At 46.7% G+C, this 21275-nt stretch overlaps 1 protein-coding gene across 1 annotated transcript; it reads left to right on the top strand.

Annotated features, from left to right (window-relative positions):
* Positions 1-15159: 15159 nt before the first annotated feature.
* On the top strand, positions 15160-16122 carry LOC138520414 (olfactory receptor 11L1-like). The gene has a single exon (XM_069632814.1). The coding sequence runs from the start codon at positions 15160-15162 to the stop codon at positions 16120-16122; it is 963 nt and encodes a 320-aa protein (XP_069488915.1).
* Positions 16123-21275: the final 5153 nt, after the last annotated feature.

Genomic DNA, 21275 nt, shown 5'->3' on the forward strand with positions numbered 1-21275 from the left:
GGTTGTCAGACAAATTAAAGAACGCCGAAACCCAAGAAGATTAATTGGACTGACAAGGACGATGTATGTTACAACAGCTTAAAACAAACCCTATGACAGAACCCGATCCTAAAGGTAGTAGATTTTTCGAAAGTGTTTGCATTACAAACTTGCGCCTCTCTTACAGGGTTAGGAGCAGTTTTGTCCCAAGTTTGTGACGGATTAGAACTCCCTATCCTATTCACTAGTAGAAAACTCTTCCCACCTGAAAAAACGACTCTGTTAGAATTAGAGGCCTGTGCTATCAAATGGGCCATTACCCCTCTAAAATACTACCTCCTGCGAAGGAAGTTCACACTCCTCACAGCTCATTCTCTGTTAGTGTGGATAAGCCAGTGAAAGGACTCTAACCCTTGAGTCAGGCGCTGGTTGCTAGACCTGCAACCCTACTGTTTCACTGTGGAGCACCGAAAATGTAAAGACCATGGGAATGTCGATTTCCTTTCTCAGTTTCCCTGTGAGACAGATGCGGCTACATCGCATAGGGGAAGGGCAGATGAGAAACCAGAAGGTGTCTCACCTACTAGTCCCCGGGGATCTGTTATCCAGTTTGCCAGCACACGGCCATCGCTTTTGGATCCAGTTCCTAGGAGTTGACCAGTGCGGGAGGATCACCTGGGGTGAGGGGTCTTCGGAGAGTGGAACACTGCATGGTGAGACACAGTATCCACTTCCTTTTAACCCCTTCCTACCAGGTAGGATATTTAGGAACTCAACCCCCCATTTTACAACACAAACACTTTCTCACGGACAGCCCGCTATGAGAGAAAACAGACTAAAACCTAAGCAGTATACTTGACGTGGCGAGGTCAGGCTATTACTGACCATCACACACACCTGACTTCCATTACACTTTCATACACAGATAAAAGGCGGAGCATGAGACCACACGCTGAGCGAGGTGAAGCACATGAGGAAACAGCTGTTTCAAGACGGCAGCTGAATCAGGACAGAAAGCCGGCAAAACCAGAGGGGATCACAAGGAGGGACATTCCCTTGACCGCTTTGACAAAGAACTGTTACTTTTCCGGACACGTCGAGACTAGAAAGTGTAAGACCAGAAAGCCAGGCTGAAGAATACTGCATTGTGTGTCGGAGATCACCAGTCGCTGTGGTCGCTGTGGTTTCGACCTTGGCTCCAACAACAAAGCAGTGTCAGTGAAATCAACACAGCCAATGAGTTGGGGATTTGGGGAGACTGATACAAGGCCGGTCTGTGTTGAAGCCAAGGTTGCAAGGTTTCAAGCAGCAACATTGTATTGCAAGCGCTGGAATGAACATTGTTAAAAACATGTGTGATAAGAGGCACAAGTGAAGTTGAACTGCTTATGAGTGATTGAACTTTAAAGCAAGCTACAAAACCTTTGTCAGAGTGGTCCGACACCACGTGGGTGCTCAATCGAAGGTCTCTGTAAGGTACCCAGCTGAGAAGTGATAAAAGTAAATAAAGTTTGTCCGAACCCAATGAATGTAGATCAATTGAAAGAGAACAAATAAATGTGAATCAAAGTGGTCCTGCAACAGGCTTTTTGAGGACAGTCACTTTACTAAACGTAGCCGTATAATCTGAGCACAGCCGCTATATTGCATCTACGTGCTTTCTCATTATAGCCATTGTATTGAACTTAGATTAATTCATTGAGTATACCCACTGTTTTTAAATTGAGACACATTATAGAGGATAACCATTATATGGAATTCAGCTGCTTCAGAGTTGAATTCAGTGGCCCTCCGATTAGCATTGATTAGCACTACTTTGAAATGTTTTCTTCAATGTAGCTCTATCGAGAGTACAGCTTCTGTCTTAAAGTTAACTGCATTTCAGTTTAACCACTGCCTAAACTCTAGCTGATTTCTGAGCATAGTGACTGTTTAAATTTAGCCGGACTTTAACTTTACCACCATTCCCACCACAGCAACGCTTTGCTGTAACCCACTGAGGTAAATCCATAATTGTATTTAGAGCGTAGCCATTGTTTTTGAACCTTTCTATAGCATCGGGACTAGTCCCTACATTGTCTTTCAAACTCTACATCCCTTCCTATCCTAACGTTTTGGAGGTATCTGATAGCATTGGAGGTCCCCCATTAGCATATACGAGCCACCAAAGCAGACACAACAGACTTTCTTTCATGCCAACTAACTACCAGATCAGATGGTCAACCCCTCGGCCCTCCACCTCTTCCCCCCGACACCGTCCACAGAACCAGACCTCAGACGGAGCACTCACCCCTAAGAAACTACACTCTGCCTCCCCCACCCAGACATCCCCCTTACCCATCCCACTCTACCCTCTTTCACCCTTGCACCCTCCTGGCACATTCCCACCTTAGTCTTCGCATCTCAAGACCTGCTTTGGCCTCCGTCACCAACTCTCTGTTTTCGGCTGACCTGCTAACCCTCACACATATGCCACAGGAACCCAAGAATCCCCTCAAACACAGAACTTGCATATCCCGGATCATCTCTTCTCTGCACAATTCACCCACACAGAACCCTGCCTGTATTCATCACTTACACTATTATAACTCCCCCCCCCGTCCCAGCTAAGTGAAATATCTCTTCAACTCTACCTTCTGCACCCCTGCCCCAAACCCCCTTGGCACTTACCCCTAAGCTCGCTCAACGACCCGATGGAAACCAGAACCCGGGTGACATTTTCAACCTCCTTTCCACCTCCATCCATCTACAAATCCTCTTGGTGAGCCCAGCCATCGCTCCACACCTTTGCCAGCCCGCCTACATTTCCTGGACTCCACTTCTGCATTCCCCTCTCACACTCTCCTTCCTCTCCCCTCTAACACGCCAGATCTCCATAATAGGAACTGCACATCATAAGCACTATCTTCACACACTCAAAGAATGCCCATAGCCCCCACACCCACCCTAACAGAGACACCCCACCTTTACCTACCATACTCACCCCTGCTTCCTCCACCCTATGCTCAACACTCTCGGCACTCCCAATCCTCTCACCTACCATTCACCCCCTACCTCCACCCTCTCTTCCACCATCCCGCACTCTTGATCCTCTTGCTCTTCCACAATGTACCCCCTTACGGGGCCTCCCCATAGGATCCTTCAGCATGCTAGGAGACCTCAACATATGATTCTATGCTACGCACAACCCCATGGCATGACCTCGCCTGGACAACCAGGAAGCCCTCAACATGACCCCACTGGTATCAGGTGCCACACACATGGCAGAACATACCCTAGATGCAATTTTCAGTTCCTCCAATCTCATCTCCAGGCTCCCCCGCATCCACTCCTATGGACCGATCACAAAGCCATTTTCTTCTCACTCTCGACTCCTTTCCTTCCTCCCTGCTTGACGTATACAGGACTGTCCACCCGATTCCCTCTGTAGAATAAGGTCTTTGTCACCCTGGACCTGGCGGACTCCCTGCTTTCCTCCCTTCCAAATATGCGATTCAGTGGAGGCTTACCCTCCATTAGCCTTTTTGACCAATGGGCCTCTAATGCTCTTAAACTTCTCACCGCGTAAAAGATCGGCCTCCCACTCATCCTGAATTCAGGAAGATACTTTCTAGCAGCCATCCTTTGGGATCTCAGAATGACCCATGGTCTCGCTCCCTCCTCAAATAAATCTTTTCCTCAACCTGTGCAGGTGGCATCATGAGATCCATCATTACTCTTCCCTCACCTGAGGCTTATACCAGAAACATTCAAGACATCACACATCAAATCTCTCCTCAAAAAAACCCTCCCTGACCCCCCTCCTTCCAGCCAACTATAGACCCAATTTCTAATAACTGCTTCTTAGATAAACTTATTGACCAAATGGCCTACTACCAGCTTTGCCTCTTCACCAAATCCAACCACGTCCTCAACCCAGCCCAGTCCAGCTTCAGAACCCTCTGTGGAACTGAAGTGTCCATAGGCTCCATCTGGGATGACCTCAAAAGCACTGCAGACTCAGAATTCTGCACCACTGTTTTCCTCCTTTACCTCTCGTCAGTCTTTGACACCATCAACCACAGCACTCTCAGTGACAGAATCCACTCACTGGGCATAAGGGACACAGCACTTACATGGATCACATCCTTCTTTCCTAACATCACAAATCACCTTAATTCCTCCTTTCTCCTCGGTCCCTGCCCTGTCACCAATGGGGTCCCACAGGGTGCCTCCTTATCTCCCCTTCTCTTCAAGCTCTACCTGTGTTATCGCCCTGCCCTTATCCAATCACACAACTTTAGCTGTTACAACTACGCTGATGACACACAAAATCATCTTTAAGATCCCTATATCTACATCCATCAACCACCCTGGCCGCACTTCCTGCCTCACAGACATCAACCTTTGGATGACAGCCAACCACCTCCTCCTCAACACTGGAAAAACAGAAATCTTGACCAGCAGGAAGACAGCCCTCTTCCCCTAACCCACCCCCTGCTCCCTCCTCCTAGCTCACCCACCCTCCACTTCCAACTCAGTGAAAAATGGATGCTGATCTGACCCTATTGCACCACATTAACGTTGTATCAATATCTTTGCATCCTCAGACGCATCTTCCCCTACCTCTCCTACCCCCACAGAGTCACCACAATCATGGCCATTGTCCTCTCCTGCCTACACCAACTCCCTTTACATGTGTGCCTCCGCATATCAACTCAACTCATAAAGCTCCAATGAGCCCAAAACACTGCATCCAGGCTCCTCCTGGCCCGAGGGAGTACATCACTCCAACCCTCTGGGCCCTCCACTGGCTCCTTGTTGGCAACGGGCCACCTTCAAAGCCATGTGATTCACATACCATGCCCTCCACAAGACTGGCCCAAAATGCCTTCAAAAGAAACTCACCCGTTACCAACTGAACAGAAACCTATGTTGAAGCACTGCTCTCCTCCTTCTGATTCCTCCTTTTAAATCGCCAAGAATAGGGTGGTCCTCCTTCTCGGCCCAATCCCCTCTATATGGAACTCAGTTCCCCTTGGCATCTGATGCATAGAGGATCTCCTGTCTTTTCCCCATGCACCCTGATGTACCCGTGGTCCCCCTTCGGGTAAGTGAACCTCCTGCCAGTTAGGCCTGCGCAGTGATGAACCCACCAGGAAATGTTCTGCATGCCAGAGAAAATAAACTCCAGCAGCCCACAGGACAGAATCCATGCTACATCTGCGAAACCAAGAAACCAGCCAGAATCCATGGGTACGTATCACAATCCATGCTTATGGAAGACTGCGGAAGGCAAGGCCACCCACCCGCATGGATCTACTATCATACACCATTTTTTACATTTTTTTTTTTATTGGCAGTTGTCACATAACACAAATGTACATATCAAAATTGCATAATTTCAAATTCCAACAACATGCTCTTTTCATTTTTCCGTCCTGCAACAAAAACGGCTAAATGCACACATGCATTCTAAACTCCCCAACCTTTTTCTGTATACACACACTATTAAATAATTAATGTTCATTAAATAATTAAAATTGTATGTAAAAGCCACCTGTTTTACTATTACTGGCATTCTCTTAATGGTGGCCTTTGTCCTTTTATCTTTTGTTAAATCCCAGTAAATACTCATATTCATAACATATCTTCGCTTATACTATCCCAAAGGCCAAAACCAGGCATCTCTGCAGTTATACACCCCTTCACTCTTGCATTCATGGTTTATTGTGCCATCCCTTTGTTTCCTGTCAAGCATGGTGTCACCTCTTGGCCAGGATGCACAACAGAAATAAACATAAACAAATAATTTCACAGATGCCACAATATCACCCCCATTTGTATAGACAGTTCAAGTGATTTTCTTTTTCTTTTGGTGGGCCTAGAGCTGCCACACCCTCTCTCGTCTGGTTGTGACCCTCCTCCCAAATGCAGACGTTCGTAACCCCTAGTTACACACAAATGTTGACCCCTCCCGTCTAAATCCTGGCTTGCTCTCAAGATTATTCCCTAAATTCTGTTTTTTAAGTTCCCTCAGGGACTTCCTAGCTGACCTTATGGCATTCAAAAGTTAGTGCTCTACTGGGAGATGGGACGGTGCCATGCAATTACACTGTTTTGATTCGGTCCTTTCTGTCATGCTCACTCTCACCTCTTTCTTCTCCTTCTCTCTCTACACCCCATCTCCCACCTTTACTCTCTCTCTGGCACCTATGATATCTCACACACTCTAGTTCTTGCTGCCACCATATGATGTTACTACTCCTTCTGTTGGGATGCAGGTACAATGTCCCAACAAGGAAAAGAGGTTTTACGCTACGTAAGTTGTATTAGCCTATGGTGCGGTTTGTTAAAATGCAGTGTTGCAATTATCATGTGTTCCGTGTAGTTAGGAGATTTGGGATATATGTGTTACTTTGTATCTAGTTTTGAATACATTTTATTTTGTATCAGATAGCAACATAAAAGGCAACCATGTAATCATATTGGTATCTGTGTGGGACAACTTTGTAGCGCATTGAGTGTAGTGCGAGGGCTCCACGTTTGCAAGAGAAGGGTGTGTCAACAAAGAAGTGGTAATCTTATGAAGTGAACATGTGGGGACTTGAGATGATTAACATTGAATATGCAGTTTGAATATTATGGTGTTATGAGTTCTACCTCCTGTACATAAACAATTTGAAGATTGCAGTCTGCTTTGGGCCGCAGAGTTTCTGGTTTGCAGTGGCTGAATCTTTCTTAGCCCGGGAATGTTTGAATGGCCAGGTCAAGAGAGAGGAAGGAAGCGAACCACATCGAGCAGAAGGCGATAGCAGGCCAAATGGTCTCTGGAGGCGAGGAAAGAATGAATTGCCATTCGGTAGGTTTTTATGGTCGGATAGATTTGTGGATACAAGGGACAACCTGAGAACACAAAGCCTTTTTATTGAATGACCAGTGTGGTCCGGTTAGGTTGCACGGGTCGAATTGGGGTTAGGTAATAAATGCATGCAATGGATACTCGAGGGGAGTGTTTGACAAGTGTTTTATGGTTCCATCTGGATTCTCAGGAAGATATGCAGGATATTGTTAGGTAGACAATGGCCCTCATTACGACCCTGGCGGAAATCGGAAAACGATGGCGGAAATGCAATACCGCCATCGAATAGCGCTCGGTGCGACTATGACCCGTCACCGCAAAGTACGAAGCCATTAGCGACACCGTAGTGAACGCCAACGCTAACTGCACCAAGCACGCGCGCGCGCGCCATGCGAAACCGCAAACACCACCATGGCGCAAGGGTACGCCAATTCCGACCCTAGCGGACATGTACCTAACGCCATCAGGCATGGCGGAATGTACCATTCCGCCATGGTGAGAAGTACGGCATCGCGAATCAACCGTAAACGGCCCCACTGAGTGCCTGTACACCGCTCCCTGCCCACAAAGTACAACTCCCCGTAGGTGCAATGAAGTCACAATGCAACCAGTGAAATGTACAAGTCACCCATGCATGGCAACGAACAAAAGAAACACAAGAGGGGCCAATGGGAGCTGCAGGGCACAGATGGCACGAATACAGAAGCCAATCCAATGGACATGACCACAGTCCCCCACCAAGAAACGCACGCAAACACAGGCACCTGTGACCAGCAATATTCCGAGAATCACATCATTCCACCAGTCCACCTGGCTGACCGGCATCTGTTACACAAAACCCAATCCCCCGCCCCTGAGCATGACAACATTCAAACTGTCATATTGGCAGCCCCCATCCCTGACCTCACGGGCCTAGAAGGCAAACGCGCCCAGTACAGTACCACGCAACTAAACTCCGAAGCCGGAACCCAATGCAGATCTCCTCACAATACATCGCCCCCCAAATAGGCATATGCCACATCACTTGCAAAGAAAAACGCTACACGGGCCAAATCAGAATAGAAATTTAATGCACATCAAAGTCACCAAGCCCATACAGCCATCAGGCCATGAACTCCAAAACACTAATCCCCATTGTGGGCTGCATCCGCAAGAAATGACCAGCCACTACTTGTGTGTCGCCCTGTTCCCTCATGGTACACAGAGCCACATTCACGTACGAAAAGGCAACATGGAAGCGCACAGAACCGCAGGGCCGTCCCAATGGGGAGGCACTAGTCCAGCTGAAAGGCCGAAATGTTGCTCCGAGCCACCAGTACTGCGTAAGGGCATGTGGGCCATTGGCGATCGTCCCATAAGATCGTAATGCTGCTCCACTGATTAACACGAAGCAGCAGGTGTCGGGAGTAAAACCCATCTGCAGGAGTGGCATACAGATGGCAGTGGCAAAAGGGGAGGAGATACCTGTCAACCAAAAGAAAAGAAAAAGAACAGAATGGCCATCAGAACCACATTCCAACAACTCACTTCAATGATCACACTAAATCCACAGCCATATGCATGCTAGCCCACTCCAAAGGATCATCACCACCCCAAAACCACTTGCGACTCATAACCATCTATATCGAGGTGCAAACACCATCACAAACGAGTGTACCTGTGCATGCGTCTGTCAAAACAGAATCCATCAGATGGGAATGTTAACGTGCATGGACACAAGTGTCTGAGGGCGCGTCGAGACAGGGAGGGCTCAACAAGGCCAGATAGACGATGGTCCCACTATGGCAGCCCTGCATCACATAGCGTAGGGGAGGCGGATAGATCCCAAGAAGCCCTGTACATGGCAAACTCTGTATCAAATCACCTGCCCATGCATCCATTCATCATTCCCTCATCCCGGAATCAAAACGCCTGAATAATTACTCACATAACATTAGAAACATCCATTGAGTCCGTGCGTTATGCAGCCTGCAAAATCCACAGTGCCCCAGCCCGTAATTCCAGTGTAGTGAAGTAACATGTATTTGGGAACGTCCGGCCTCATCGCCCACGTAGCAATTGCGCATCCCAAACTATTCATATCAATCATTGCTTCCTCGCCATGGGCCCTGTCTCAAGGACATTGAACAATAGAACGTTATATTTGCAGTCAGACCTGTGGGCATCTCCTCGCCGCTAGCTGGAAACCGAAAGCGCCGCCCTTCGAATTCCTCATTTGCAACATCACGCCGAAAAGGCATCTGTGGCCGTTTGTAATCACTAATTATTCCATCGAGTGCGGCTGTGTGTGAAAATGGCAACTGCCTTCACCCACAAATGGGACGCCCCGCCCGTGGTTGCAACTCGGTACAGTGATGCATGAGGGCCCACCGTTACTCGAGTACTACGTTCCACTGACCCTTCACAAGTCTGTTCGCGACTGCACAGATAGTATGTGCAACAATGGGACCACAGCAGAATGAACATGTCAACCAATGTTACACGGCCATCGGGTACAAATACATGATTGCAATAGCAAGATGCCATTCCCCGATTTGCAGCGTTGTGCGCGGGACGTGCTCGGCCAAAGGGGAGAGCAGTTTGCACAGGTGGAATTAATCACCACAGGTGGAGGCCATACAGCCTGAAAACACATAAATTGCACAGCCAGTCTCCTCCCACAACCACACCGAAATGCTACCGGCAGGACTCGCGATGTTGGCCCTGGGGGACCTGATAGCACTGCAAGTACTCCAACTCCAAGAAGAAGACGAACACCAACTGCAACCGGCCGCACGAAGGAGACGCAGGAGGAGGAGGAGGCCAAGGCAGGGCCAGCAAGGGGCGCCAGCACAGCCACTACCACCACGCAGGCAGCCCGCAATCCCACGCCTCCGAGCACATCCGTTCGACCTCACTGCTGAGCAGATCCACACCCTCTACCGTTTGGACTGGGACACCATAGCCGCCATTGTGGACATGACACAGGCTGACCTTGTCAGCATGATAGATAGCCCAACCGCCATCCCACCCCTACTGAAGGTGGTGTCTGTACTCCACTTCCTGGCCACAGGCACCTACCAGCACACAGTCGGACAGTTGCATGGCATTTCTCAGCCACTGTTCTCACGGACACTATTTCAAGTGCTCGATGCCCTCCTGCAGCACGCAGACGACTACATCTCTCTACCACGCTCGGAGCAGGAAATTACCAACACAAAAGTGGGATTCCATGCACTTGCCGGCATACCGGGTTGCATTGGTGCCATCGACTGCACCCATGTGGAATTGGTCGTCCCACATGCCATGGAGGCCCAGTACCGCAACCGAAAACAATTTCATTCCCTGAATGTACAAATGGTGTGTGACTCCAACAGGATCATTACACATTGTTGTGCCCGATTCCCTGGATCAACCCATGATTCTATGGTCTTGAGGAACTCTACAATACCACGCTACATGGAGCGACACGCAGGGAACAGATCCTGGCTACTCGGTGAGTCTCATTACATGCATGATTATGTGGGGTATGTGATTTGGCAATGACCTGGCAGGAAGGGGCGGGGGTGTGCGTACGTGGCAATGGCATTCCACATCATACGTTTCTCGTCCACATACAGGTGATGCTGGATATCCACTGAAGAGATGGCTCCTCACACCAGTCCGGAACCCACGGGACCAGCATGAGGAGGACTACAACCATGCCCACTCACGTACCCGTGTAGTCATTGAACAGGCATTCGGCCTACTGAAGACTCGTTTCCGCTGCCTCAGCAGGTCTGGCGGGGCACTCCTGTACCGCCATGAGAAGGTTGCAAAGATGGTCATGGCATGTGTCATGCTCCACAACATGTGCGTACGTAGAAATGTGCCCATGCCCCCTGACGCAGAACTGCAAGCACCTGATGATGGTCATGATGAGGGTGGGGATGTGGCAGCACCTCATGGAGTCTGCGAGGCACCGGAGGCCCGTGACATTCGTCAGCATCTCATTGATGTATGCTTCTAGCACTCACGCCTGGTGGCTGATACATGGACACGGGACTCGTGGCACTGTGTGTGTCTGGGACATGCACAATATGGACTGTACGCCTATGATGGCCTAGTACACAAAGATCAATGTCCACACATCTCATTGGTTGATCGTGCACTTTTTATGGCATATGTGATGTCATGTTGAACACCCTATCGACCCGCCACCCAAGTGAGCCCAACACACCCCCTCCACCCTCCTACCTCCCCCCGAACACCAGTGTCCAAAGATGCTCATTGTCAGTGGGCTGTCGCTATTGCAAGCCCCCTCTGCGGGTATCAGGGGCACCCCTGCCTGTGGAGCGCAGGTTCCTTCCAGATCTACGTTGGGGGCTGCCCTGGACGGAACTTGCAACGGATGATGTGTCTGCCTGCTCACGTCCATGCATGTCCCTAAGGGTTTGCGAGAGCTCAGTGAGCACACGGCGCACTGCTGCAAGTTCGGCACATACGTCTTTGGACGTCGCATGCAGTTCCCCCCTCAGGCTCTCGGTGCTTCTCTCCATTTGGACTCTCAGGCTCTCGGTGCTACTCTCCATTTGGACTCTCAGGCTCTCGGTGCTACTCTCCATTTGGACTCTTAGGCTCTCGGTGCTACTCTCCATTTGTGCCCTTAGCGTCTCTGTACCTCTCTCCATTTCTGCCCTAAGTGTCTCAGTTGATGTTTCTATGTCTGCCTTAGTGCCCCCACATTCATCGGCATGGTCCTTGAGGAGCGTGGCCATTTGCTGCTGTTGCACGATTAACTGGTCGAGGGACTGTTGCCTCTGCTGGGCCATGGCCATTTGCGGGGGTGTCACAGAGGGGCTGTTGTCCTCATGTTGCCTTGCCACAGGGCTTGTGGGGGATGGCCAGTCGTCGTCTTGTGGGTGCCCCTGCGTGGTATCCTCATGTTGTACGGGATGGGACAGACAGGGGGATTGGGACAGGTCATGGATGGATCTGACTTCGACATCCCCGTTTTCTGTGTCCGAGCATGCTGCCATCAATGGGGTGTCACCTATGGTGCTGCTGCCACCAGAGGCAGTGCCTTCTGTGGCATCCATTGGGGGGACCTGTGGTGGTGGTGTTGTGGGCATGCTGGCTGCTGGGGTGCCTGTTGTTGTTCCCTCCTCTGTGCTGCCACCTGATTTGTGCTGCTGCCGTGTCTTGATGCGTGCAGCTGAGGTGGAGGGTCTCTGGCCATTGGTCTTGGCCCTCTTTGCAGGTGTGCTGGTAGGGGTGTCCTGTAGCTCGTCGTTTGGATCGGACCCTGTGGTGGAGTAAAGGAGGGCGAGGGTTATTGATGGGTCTGTGGGAATTGGAATGGCATTGTATCACATGCATTGGGGTGGTACCTGAGGGTGATTTGGGTAGGGTCCTTGGAGGTGCTTTGATTTGTGTGTGGAGTGAGGGTGCAGTTGTTTGGCAGCCTGCAGTTTGGGTGTGCCTGCTGCACGTGTAGTGCGTGTATTAGGGGTTTTTAATTATTTATGTATTTATTGTGGGTTTTAACGTGCGCTATCAGGCCGATGTGTGTGGACGTTCTCCTGGACATGTGTTTCTGTTGCACTATGTGGACGCATGGTACTTCACTTGGATGGACTGTGTGGATTTGGCATTGTTTTATCTGGCCCACCTACCTGAATCTTCGGATGTCTGCACTCCTTTCTCCATCCCTCCGACTCCCTCTATGCTCTCCATTCCGATGGTGGAGGCACAGATTTCTTCCCAGGGGGTCAACTTGATGGGTGATTCAGGACCTCCCCCGGTGGCTGTGGCAATGTTGCGGTTGGCAGAGAGTATGTTGCGGACGCGTATCCGCAGGTCGTCCCATCGCTTGCGGCATTGCTGTGGGGTGCGGGGTGCGGTCCCCACCGCACTTACCCGCTGTGCCACCAGAGCCCATATGGTCTTCTTGTTTGCAAGTGCCGTTCTGGTCATTTGCGTGGAGAAGACGACGGCAGCATTCTCCTGGAGGGTCTCTGTTAGCACGGTGAGTTCCTCACGGGAGAAGTGGACCTGGCGCTTGCGGTCGCACGCTTTCTTCGCTACTTTTCCCATTTTTCTTGGTTTCGCTAGGGTGGATGACGGGTTGGGGTGTGTTTCAGGGTAGTGATTTTAGTGGTTGTGTGGTTTTAGTGGTTTTATAGGTGTACGCCGGGATGTTTCCCGTTCCGGGCCCATGTTTTAACTTCCGTTTCCGTATATTTCCGGTCACCGTACTTTCCGGTAGGCGCACACTGCGGTGACCGCTAAGAGGGGTGGCGGTATTGCACCTAGGGCGTCGTACGGCGGCGGTGTGGGCCGTTTTGGGGTCATTTCCGCCATCGCGGACTTTGCACTTCCGCCGTGGCGTGGTGCTCGTGCCCGATGGGTCGGAATGGGCTGCACTTTGCTCCATCGTGCAATGGCGGAAACGCTATTTACGCTGTGGCGGTCCGGTCAGTCACTTTCCGCCAGGGTCGTAATGAGGGCCAATATGATTTAAGATGGAAGTCGCATTAAGGTGAGGCTAAGGAATGCAGAAGTAACAGTTTGGGACGCCAGCTTGTCCGGGGCGATTAAGAGGTTATTGTGCTATCAAATGAATGGTCACTGTTTTCTCTCCTCCCTCAAATTTAGGAAATCTTATCAGACTATGCACATCACGTACTGGGTTAAAGTTCTCTGACAAATGAGGCAAGTCAACTGATGAATTGTTTTGAGTTGATAAACTAATAATATTTCAGGATGTCATGACCGATTACAATGAGACCATGTGGGAAGGAGATTGTGTTTGTAAATGTACCCAATGGGATTAGAGAATGTAGGGGATGATTAGGTTTCTTGCATAGGGTTAGCCAATGGGGATTGTGGGCTGACATTGTAACTGGTATGTGTAATTGGGTAAATTATCAATTTTTTTAAATAAAAACTGTAACTTTGTTGAGTACAGGAAAGAATTGTTATTTTTCAGCTTCACAAAGCTGACTAATCCGTTCCGGCCATATGTACGTAATTAAACTCGCTTTCCTGACAATGTGCATTCACTCTCTTTTGGAGTTATTGTTTTTTCGTGTAGGATTTTGGTATTACCCTTCCCTACTACTACTACTACTCTACACCCTCCTCCACTCTTCTACTACAACCTCCTCCACACTACCAAAACCTCCTCCTCACACTACTACTACTCCCACCTCCACATTACTAGTCCTGCCTCCACACTAATACTCTATCCTACACATTATTACTACTCCCTCCTTCATATTGTGTCAACTCTCACCTCTGCACTACTACTACCCAAAGACACTCAGTAACATTTGCTTCCCAAACATGCCTTACAATAACTTATCTATACACTCTTGCCACAAAAGTACAGGCACTCACACTACAGAACCATTTGTACTCTGCTGAAAATACATCACCTGCTCCACAAATTGCTTCCACAATTTTCTGCTCCTTCTTTCCTCCTGCTTCTCTCTTGGTCAACCTCCATCTCTAACCTCACCTGAACAACCACTACTTCCTGCTTCCTGTTGTCCCAATTTTTACTTCCCTTCCCCCAGCCACTTGCCTGCTGACCCTAGCCAATCTGCATGTTCCTTTTCTGCCCTGGAGTTGTAGCAAATTGGGTAAGTTGAGCCCTGCCCACTTTCTCTATGTGTACTTGCTGCGATGGAGCTGCTTGGGTGGTTCTCCATGCTGTGTCCCCATAAATAGCACAGTAATGCCATGAGCGGTACTGTCTGGAAGCTTGCTGTCCCATTTCAGGTCTCGGCTTCTCCAAATTGATTGTTGTTCACGTGGGGTGTTAGAGGGTGCTTATCTTTGTTGCTTCCTTGGCTCGGCTCAGTTGCTCTCTCTCTTTCAGGTCTTGGCCTCTCTGAATTTCTTGTTGTTCATATGGGTCATTGGAGGGTGATTATCTTCTTTGCTGCTTTGCATTGGCTCAGTTTGGTTGATTCTGTCAGAGGAAAAAATAGTCTAGCAAGCAGAAACGGTATGGCATGAGCCAAGGATAGGCTGCACAATAACATACTGGCACAAGGGGGGTAACAGTAACTGAGACCTTCTTAACAAGTCTGGCCCTTAGGCTTAAGGCTAGCTCTGGATTTCTCTCTGTGCCTCCCGCCCCGGCTGAGAGGGGTCCTTCTCCCCTTTCACCAAGGCCAGAGTACTACAAATAAACAGACAAACAAGTAAATAAATTGTGATGATTATGCCATAAAGTGAATGTATTGGAATTGGTTTGTGCTGCATCTGTATTGTAAATGTAAGAAACATAAATGTATTCTCTGGTACACTGAATGGGCATGCCACAACAATAACTATATTACATTAAAACACAGTTTTCCCTATTTTAGATGATGGCCATGGTTGACAAGGCATGTTTGGGGAACATAACCAGTGTCACAGAATTCCAACTGCTGGGATTTCAGATCCGTCCTGAACTGAAGCCGTTCCTTTTCACAGTGTTTCTTACCATTTACATATTAACAGTTATTGGAAACATCCTCATAATTGCTGTTGTGTCTTCTGATTCTCACCTTCACTCTCCAATGTATTTCTTTCTTGTCAATTTGTCCTTCGTTGAGGTCTGGTACACAACCGCAATTGCTCCTTTGATGCTCAGTGGCATGCTGACTGAAGGATCTCCTATTTCTTTTTCCGGTTGCATCTCACAGTTTCACATTTCTGGTTTCCTGGTGATCACTGAGTACTTACTTCTTACAGTGATGGCCTATGATAGATATGTGGCTATCTGCCGTCCATTACATTACGTGGTTCTCATGGGCAAACAACTTTGTCTCCAGCTGGCTGTGGCTGCGTGGTTGACTGGCTTTCTCTCTACAACAATCACCAGCATTTTTCTCTGCATGCTACAGTTCTCCAGGCAGAGCTTCATTGACCACTTCTTCTGTGATTTCGGTTCACTTATAAAAGCATCATGCTCCGATACCTCCCTTGTTGAAATGGAGGTTTTTGTGATTTCGACAGTTGTTACCTCAGTGTCTCTGCTGGTGATCATTGCATCATACATCCATATCATCTCTGACATTCTTAAAATCCCTTCTTCCCAAGGAAGGCACAGGGCCTTCTCCACCTGCAGCTCTCACCTCGCTGTTGTTGTCACTTACTTTGGGACACTAATAAGCATATATATGGTTCCTGCACAAGGCCAGTCTCTGAATCTCAACAAAGCCCTCTCACTGCTTTACACAGCAGCAACTCCACTATTCAATCCCATTGTGTACGCTCTAAGGAATAAGGACGTCCACAAGTCTTTGAGAACCCTCTCACTGAGAAGAACTTCCATGTTAAAAAACTGAAATTGCAATTTTTTTTTAAGGATTATTGAAAAAACGAATCGTAAATAACTGATACTTTGTTGGACTTCTTTTTCGTGCCAGCGGTTAGACAATGTCTTCATTTACGATCAAAAGATACTCCTCATGGTTGTTTTTCCATTGTAGGAACATTGATTTAATGAAGTTCAGCATTTCTCTGGATGTTGCTGGTCTCAATGGAGGCTAGAAACATTTCATGATCGAAAGCAATACAAGCATTCAAATAAAGCTAAAAGGTCAAAAAGCAGGTGGGAGTTGGAGACAAATACTGAGAGTTGGTAGTATAAAGGACCACATTACCTTTGGTAGATTGAGAAAAAGACATCTAGGAGTTAGGAGAGAGAATCCTATTTTAAATTTTGCATGTAGAAAATTGTAGATACTTTGTCAGAGGCATTCTTACTTTTAGCTGTTTTATGTTTTCAAATGTCATTAAACTTTCGTAGTAACTGCATTATTTGTTTTTATAATTGTACTTTTATCTGGAAGGTAAAAGCAAGCTTAAGGCATCACTTTTGGTAAAAACAAAGCGCGAGCAGAACTAGAGGAACGTTGTTTTCCTCTGCACGCTTTCAGGCCCTAAGAAAACTACAATCCCCAGCAGGATTGTAGTCATCCAATCCCATTTCTCCTGAAACCCGACGCGAACGCGCCTGTGCGCACGGGCAGGCACAGTCTGCTTCTATATAAAGGCAGTGTGCCAGGCAAGACCAAACAGAATCCTATTTTAAATTTTGCTTGTAGAAAATTGTAGATACTTTGTCAGAGGCATTCTAACTTTTAGCTGTTTTATGTTTTAAATTTTGTTAAACTTTCGTAGTAACTGCATTATTTGTTTATATAATTGTGCTTTTATCTGGAAGGTAAACGCTAGCTTAAGGCATCACTTTTGGTAAAAACAAAGCACGAGCAGAACTAGAGGAACGTTGTTTTCCTCTGCACGCTTTCAGGGCCTAAGAAAACTACTATCCCCAGCAGGATTGTAGTCATCCAATCCCATTTCTCCTGAAACCCGGCGCGAACGCGCCTGTGCGCACGGGGAGGCACAGTCTGCTTCAGTATAAAAGCAGTGTGCCAGGCAAGACCAAACAGAATCCTATTTTAAATCTTGGTTGTAGAAAATTGTAGATACTTTGTCAGAGGCATTCTAACTTTTCGCTGTTTTATGTTTTAAATTTCGTTAAACTTTCGTAGTAACTGCATTATTTGTTTTTATAATTGTGCTTTTATCTGGAAGGTAAACGCTAGCTTAAGGCATCACTTTTGGTAAAAACAAAGCGCGAGCAGAACTAGAGGAACGTTGTTTTCCTCTGCACGCTTTCAGGGCCTAAGAAAACTACAATTGCCAGCATGATTGTAGTCATCCAATCGCATTTCTCCTGAAACCCGGCGCGAACGCGCCTTTGCGCACAGGCAGGTACAGTCTGCTTCAGTATAAAGGCAGTGTGCCAGGCAAGACCAAACAGAATCCTATTTTGAATTTTGCTTGTAGAAAATTGTAGATACTTTGTCAGAGGCATTCTAACTTTTAGCTGTTTTATGTTTTAAATTTCGTTAAACTTTCCTAGTAACTGCATTATTTGTTTTTATAATTGTGCTTTTATCTGGAAGGTAAACGCTAGCTTAAGGCATCACTTTTGGTAAAAACAAAGCACGAGCAGAACTAGAGGAACGTTGTTTTCCTCTGCACGCTTTCAGGGCCTAAGAAAACTACAATCCCCAGGAGGATTGTAGTCATCCAATCGCATTTCTCCTGAAATCCGGCGTGAACGCGCCTGTGCGCACGGGCAGGCACAGTCTGCTTCAGTATAAAGGCAGTGTGCCAGGCAAGACCAAACAGAATCCTATTTTAAATTTTGCTTGTAGAAAATTGTAGATACTTTGTCAGACGCATTCTAACTTTTAGCTGTTTTATGTTTTAAATTTCGTTAAACTTTCGTATTCACTGCATTATTTGTTTTTATAACTGTGCTCTTATCTGGAAGGTAAACGCTAGCTTAAGGCATCACTTTTGGTAAAAACAAAACGCGAGCAGAACTAGAGGAACGTTGTTTTCCTCTGCACGCTTTCAGGGCCTAAGAAAACTACAATCCCCAGAAGGATTGTAGTCATCCAATCCCATTTCTCCTGATACCAGGCGCGAATGAGCCGGCGCACACGGGCAGGTACAGTCTGCTTCAGTATAAAAGCAGTGTGCCAGGCAAGACCGAACAGAATCCTATTTTAAATTTTGCTTGTAGAAAATTGTAGATACTTTGTCAGAGAAATTCTAACTTTTAGCTGTTTTATGTTTTAAATTTCGTTAAACTTTCGTAGTAACTGGATTATTTGTTTTTATAATTGTGCTTTTATCTGGAAGGTTACCACTAGCTTAAGGCATCACTTTTGGTAAAAACAAAACGCGAGCAGAACTAGAGGAACGTTGTTTTCCTCTGCATGCTTACAGGGCATCAGAAAACTACAATCCCCAGGAGGATTGTAGTCATCCAATCCCATTTCTCCTGAAACCCGGCGCGAACGCGCCGGCATGCACGGACAGGCACAGTCTGCTTCAGTATAAAAGCAGTGTGCCAGGCAAGACCGAACAGAATCCTTTTTTAAATTTTGCTTGTAGAAAATTGTAGATACTTTGTCGGAGGCATTCTAACTTTTAGCTGTTTTATGTTTTAAATTTCGTTAAACTTTCGTAGTAACTGCATTATTTGTTTTTATTATTGTGCTTTTATCTGGAAGGTAAACGCTAGCTTAAGGCATCATTTTTGGTAAAAACAAAGCGCGAGCAGAACTAGAGGAACGTTGTTTCCCTCTGCACGCTTTCAGGGCCTAAGAAAACTACAATCCCCAGCAGGATTGTAGTCATCCAATCCCATTTCTCCTGAAAGCCGGCGCGAACGTGCCTGTGCGCACGGGCAGGCACAGTCTGCTTCAGTATAAAAGCAGTGTGCCAGGCAAGACCAAACAGAATCCTATTTTAAATTTTGTTTGTAGAAAATTGTAGATACTTTGTCAGAGGCATTCTAACTTTTAGCTGTTTTATGTTTTAAATTTCGTTAAACTTTCGTAGTAACTGCATTATATGTTTTTATAATTGTGCTTTTATATGGAATGTAAACGCTAGCTTAAGGCATCAACTTTGGTAAAAACAAAGCGCAAGTAGAACTAGAGGAACGTTGTTTTCCTCTGCACGCTTTCAGGCCATAAGAAAACTACAATCCCCAGCAGGATTGTAGTCATCCAATCCCATTTCTCCTGAAACCCGGCGCAAACGCGCCTGTGCGCACGGGCAGGCACAGTCTGCTTCAGTATAAAAGCAGTGTGCTAGGCAAGACCAAACAGAATCCTATTTTAAATTTTGCTTGTAGAAAATTGTAGATACTTTGTCAGAAGCATTCTAACTTTTAGCTGTTTTATATTTTAAATTTCGTTAAACTTTCGTAGTAACTGCATTATTTGGTTTTATAATTGTGCTTTTACCTGGAAGGTAAATGCTAGCTTAAGGCATCACTTTTGGTAAAAACAAAAAGCGAGCAGAATTAGAGGAACGTTGTTTTCCTCTGCACGCTTTCAGGGCCTAAGAAAACTACAATCCCCAGCAGGATTGTAGTCATCCTATCCCATTTCTCCTGATACCAGGCGCGAACGAGCCGGCGCACACGGGCAGGCACAGTCTGCATCAGTATAAAAGCAGTGTGCCAGGCAAGACCGAACAGAATCCTATTTTAAATTTTGCTTGTAGAAAATTGTAGATACTTTGTCAGAGGCATTCTAACTTTTAGCTGTTTTATGTTTTAAATTTTGTTAAACTTTCGTAGTAACTGGATTATTTGTTTTTATAATTGTGCTTTTATCTGGAAGGTAAACGCTATCTTAAGGCATCACTTTTGGTAAAAACAAAACGAGAGCAGAACTAGAGAAACGTTGTTTTCCTCTGCATGTTTACAGGGCATCAGAAAACTACAATCCCCAGCAGGATTGTAGTCATCCAATCCCATTTCTCCTGAAACCCGGCGCGAACGCGCTGGTGCGCACGGACAGGCACAGTCTGCTTCAGTATAAAAGCAGTGTGCAAGGCAAGACCGAACAGAATCCTATTTTAAATTTTGCTTGTAGAAAATTGTAGATACTTTGTCAGAGGCATTCTAACTTTTAGTTGTTTTATGTTTTGAATTTTGTTAAACTTTCGTAGTAACTGCATTATTTGTTTTTATAATTGTGCTTTTATCTGGAAGGTAAATGTTAGCTTAAGGCATCACTTTTGGTAAAAACAAAATGCAAGCAGAATTAGAGGAACGTTGTTTTCCTCTGCAAGCTTTCAGGGCCTAAGAAAACTACAATCCCCAGCAGGATTGTAGTCATCCAATCCCATTTCTCCTGATACCAGGCGCGAATGAGCCGGCGCACACGGGCAGGCACAGTCTGCTTCAGTATAAAAGCAGTCTGCCAGGCAAGACCGAACAGAATCCTATTTTAAATTTCTTTAAACTTTCGTAGTAACTGGATTATTTGTTTTTATAATTGTGCTTTTATCTGGAAGGTAAACGCTAGCTTAAGGCATCACTTTTGGTAAAAACAAAACGCGAGCAGAACTAGAGGAACGTTGTTTTCCTCTGCACGCTTTCAGGGCCTAAGAAAACTACAATCCCCAGAAGGATTGTAGTCATCCAATCCCATTTCTCCTGATACCAGGCGCGAATGAGCCGGCGCACACGGGCAGGTACATTCTGCTTCAGTATAAAAGCAGTGTGCCAGGCAAGACCGAACAGAATCCTATTTTAAATTTTGCTTGTAGAAAATTGTAGATACTTTGTCAGAGGCATTCTAACTTTTAGCTGTTTTATGTTTTAAATTTCGTTAAACTTTCGTAGTAACTGGATTATTTGTTTTTATAATTGTGCTTTTATCTGGAAGGTAAACACTAGCTTAAGGCATCACTTTTGGTAAAAACAAAATGCGAGCAAAACTAGAGGAACGTTGTTTTCCTCTGCATGCTTACAGGGCATCAGAAAACTACAATCCCCAGGAGGATTGTAGTCATCCAATCCCATTTCTCCTGAAACCCGGCGCGAACGCGCCGGCACGCACGGACAGGCACAGTCTGCTTCAGTATAAAAGCAGTGTGCCAGGCAAGACCAAAC

Source organism: Ambystoma mexicanum, chromosome 13, assembly GCF_040938575.1.
Source record: "Ambystoma mexicanum isolate Mex_15411 chromosome 13, UKY_AmexF1_1, whole genome shotgun sequence".
NCBI lineage: Eukaryota > Metazoa > Chordata > Amphibia > Caudata > Ambystomatidae > Ambystoma > Ambystoma mexicanum.

What these genes read in the sequence shown, in the direction of transcription:
- LOC138520414 (XM_069632814.1), top strand. Translation starts at nt 15,160, where the DNA reads ATGGCCATGGTTGACAAGGCATGTTTGGGGAACATAACCAGTGTCACA.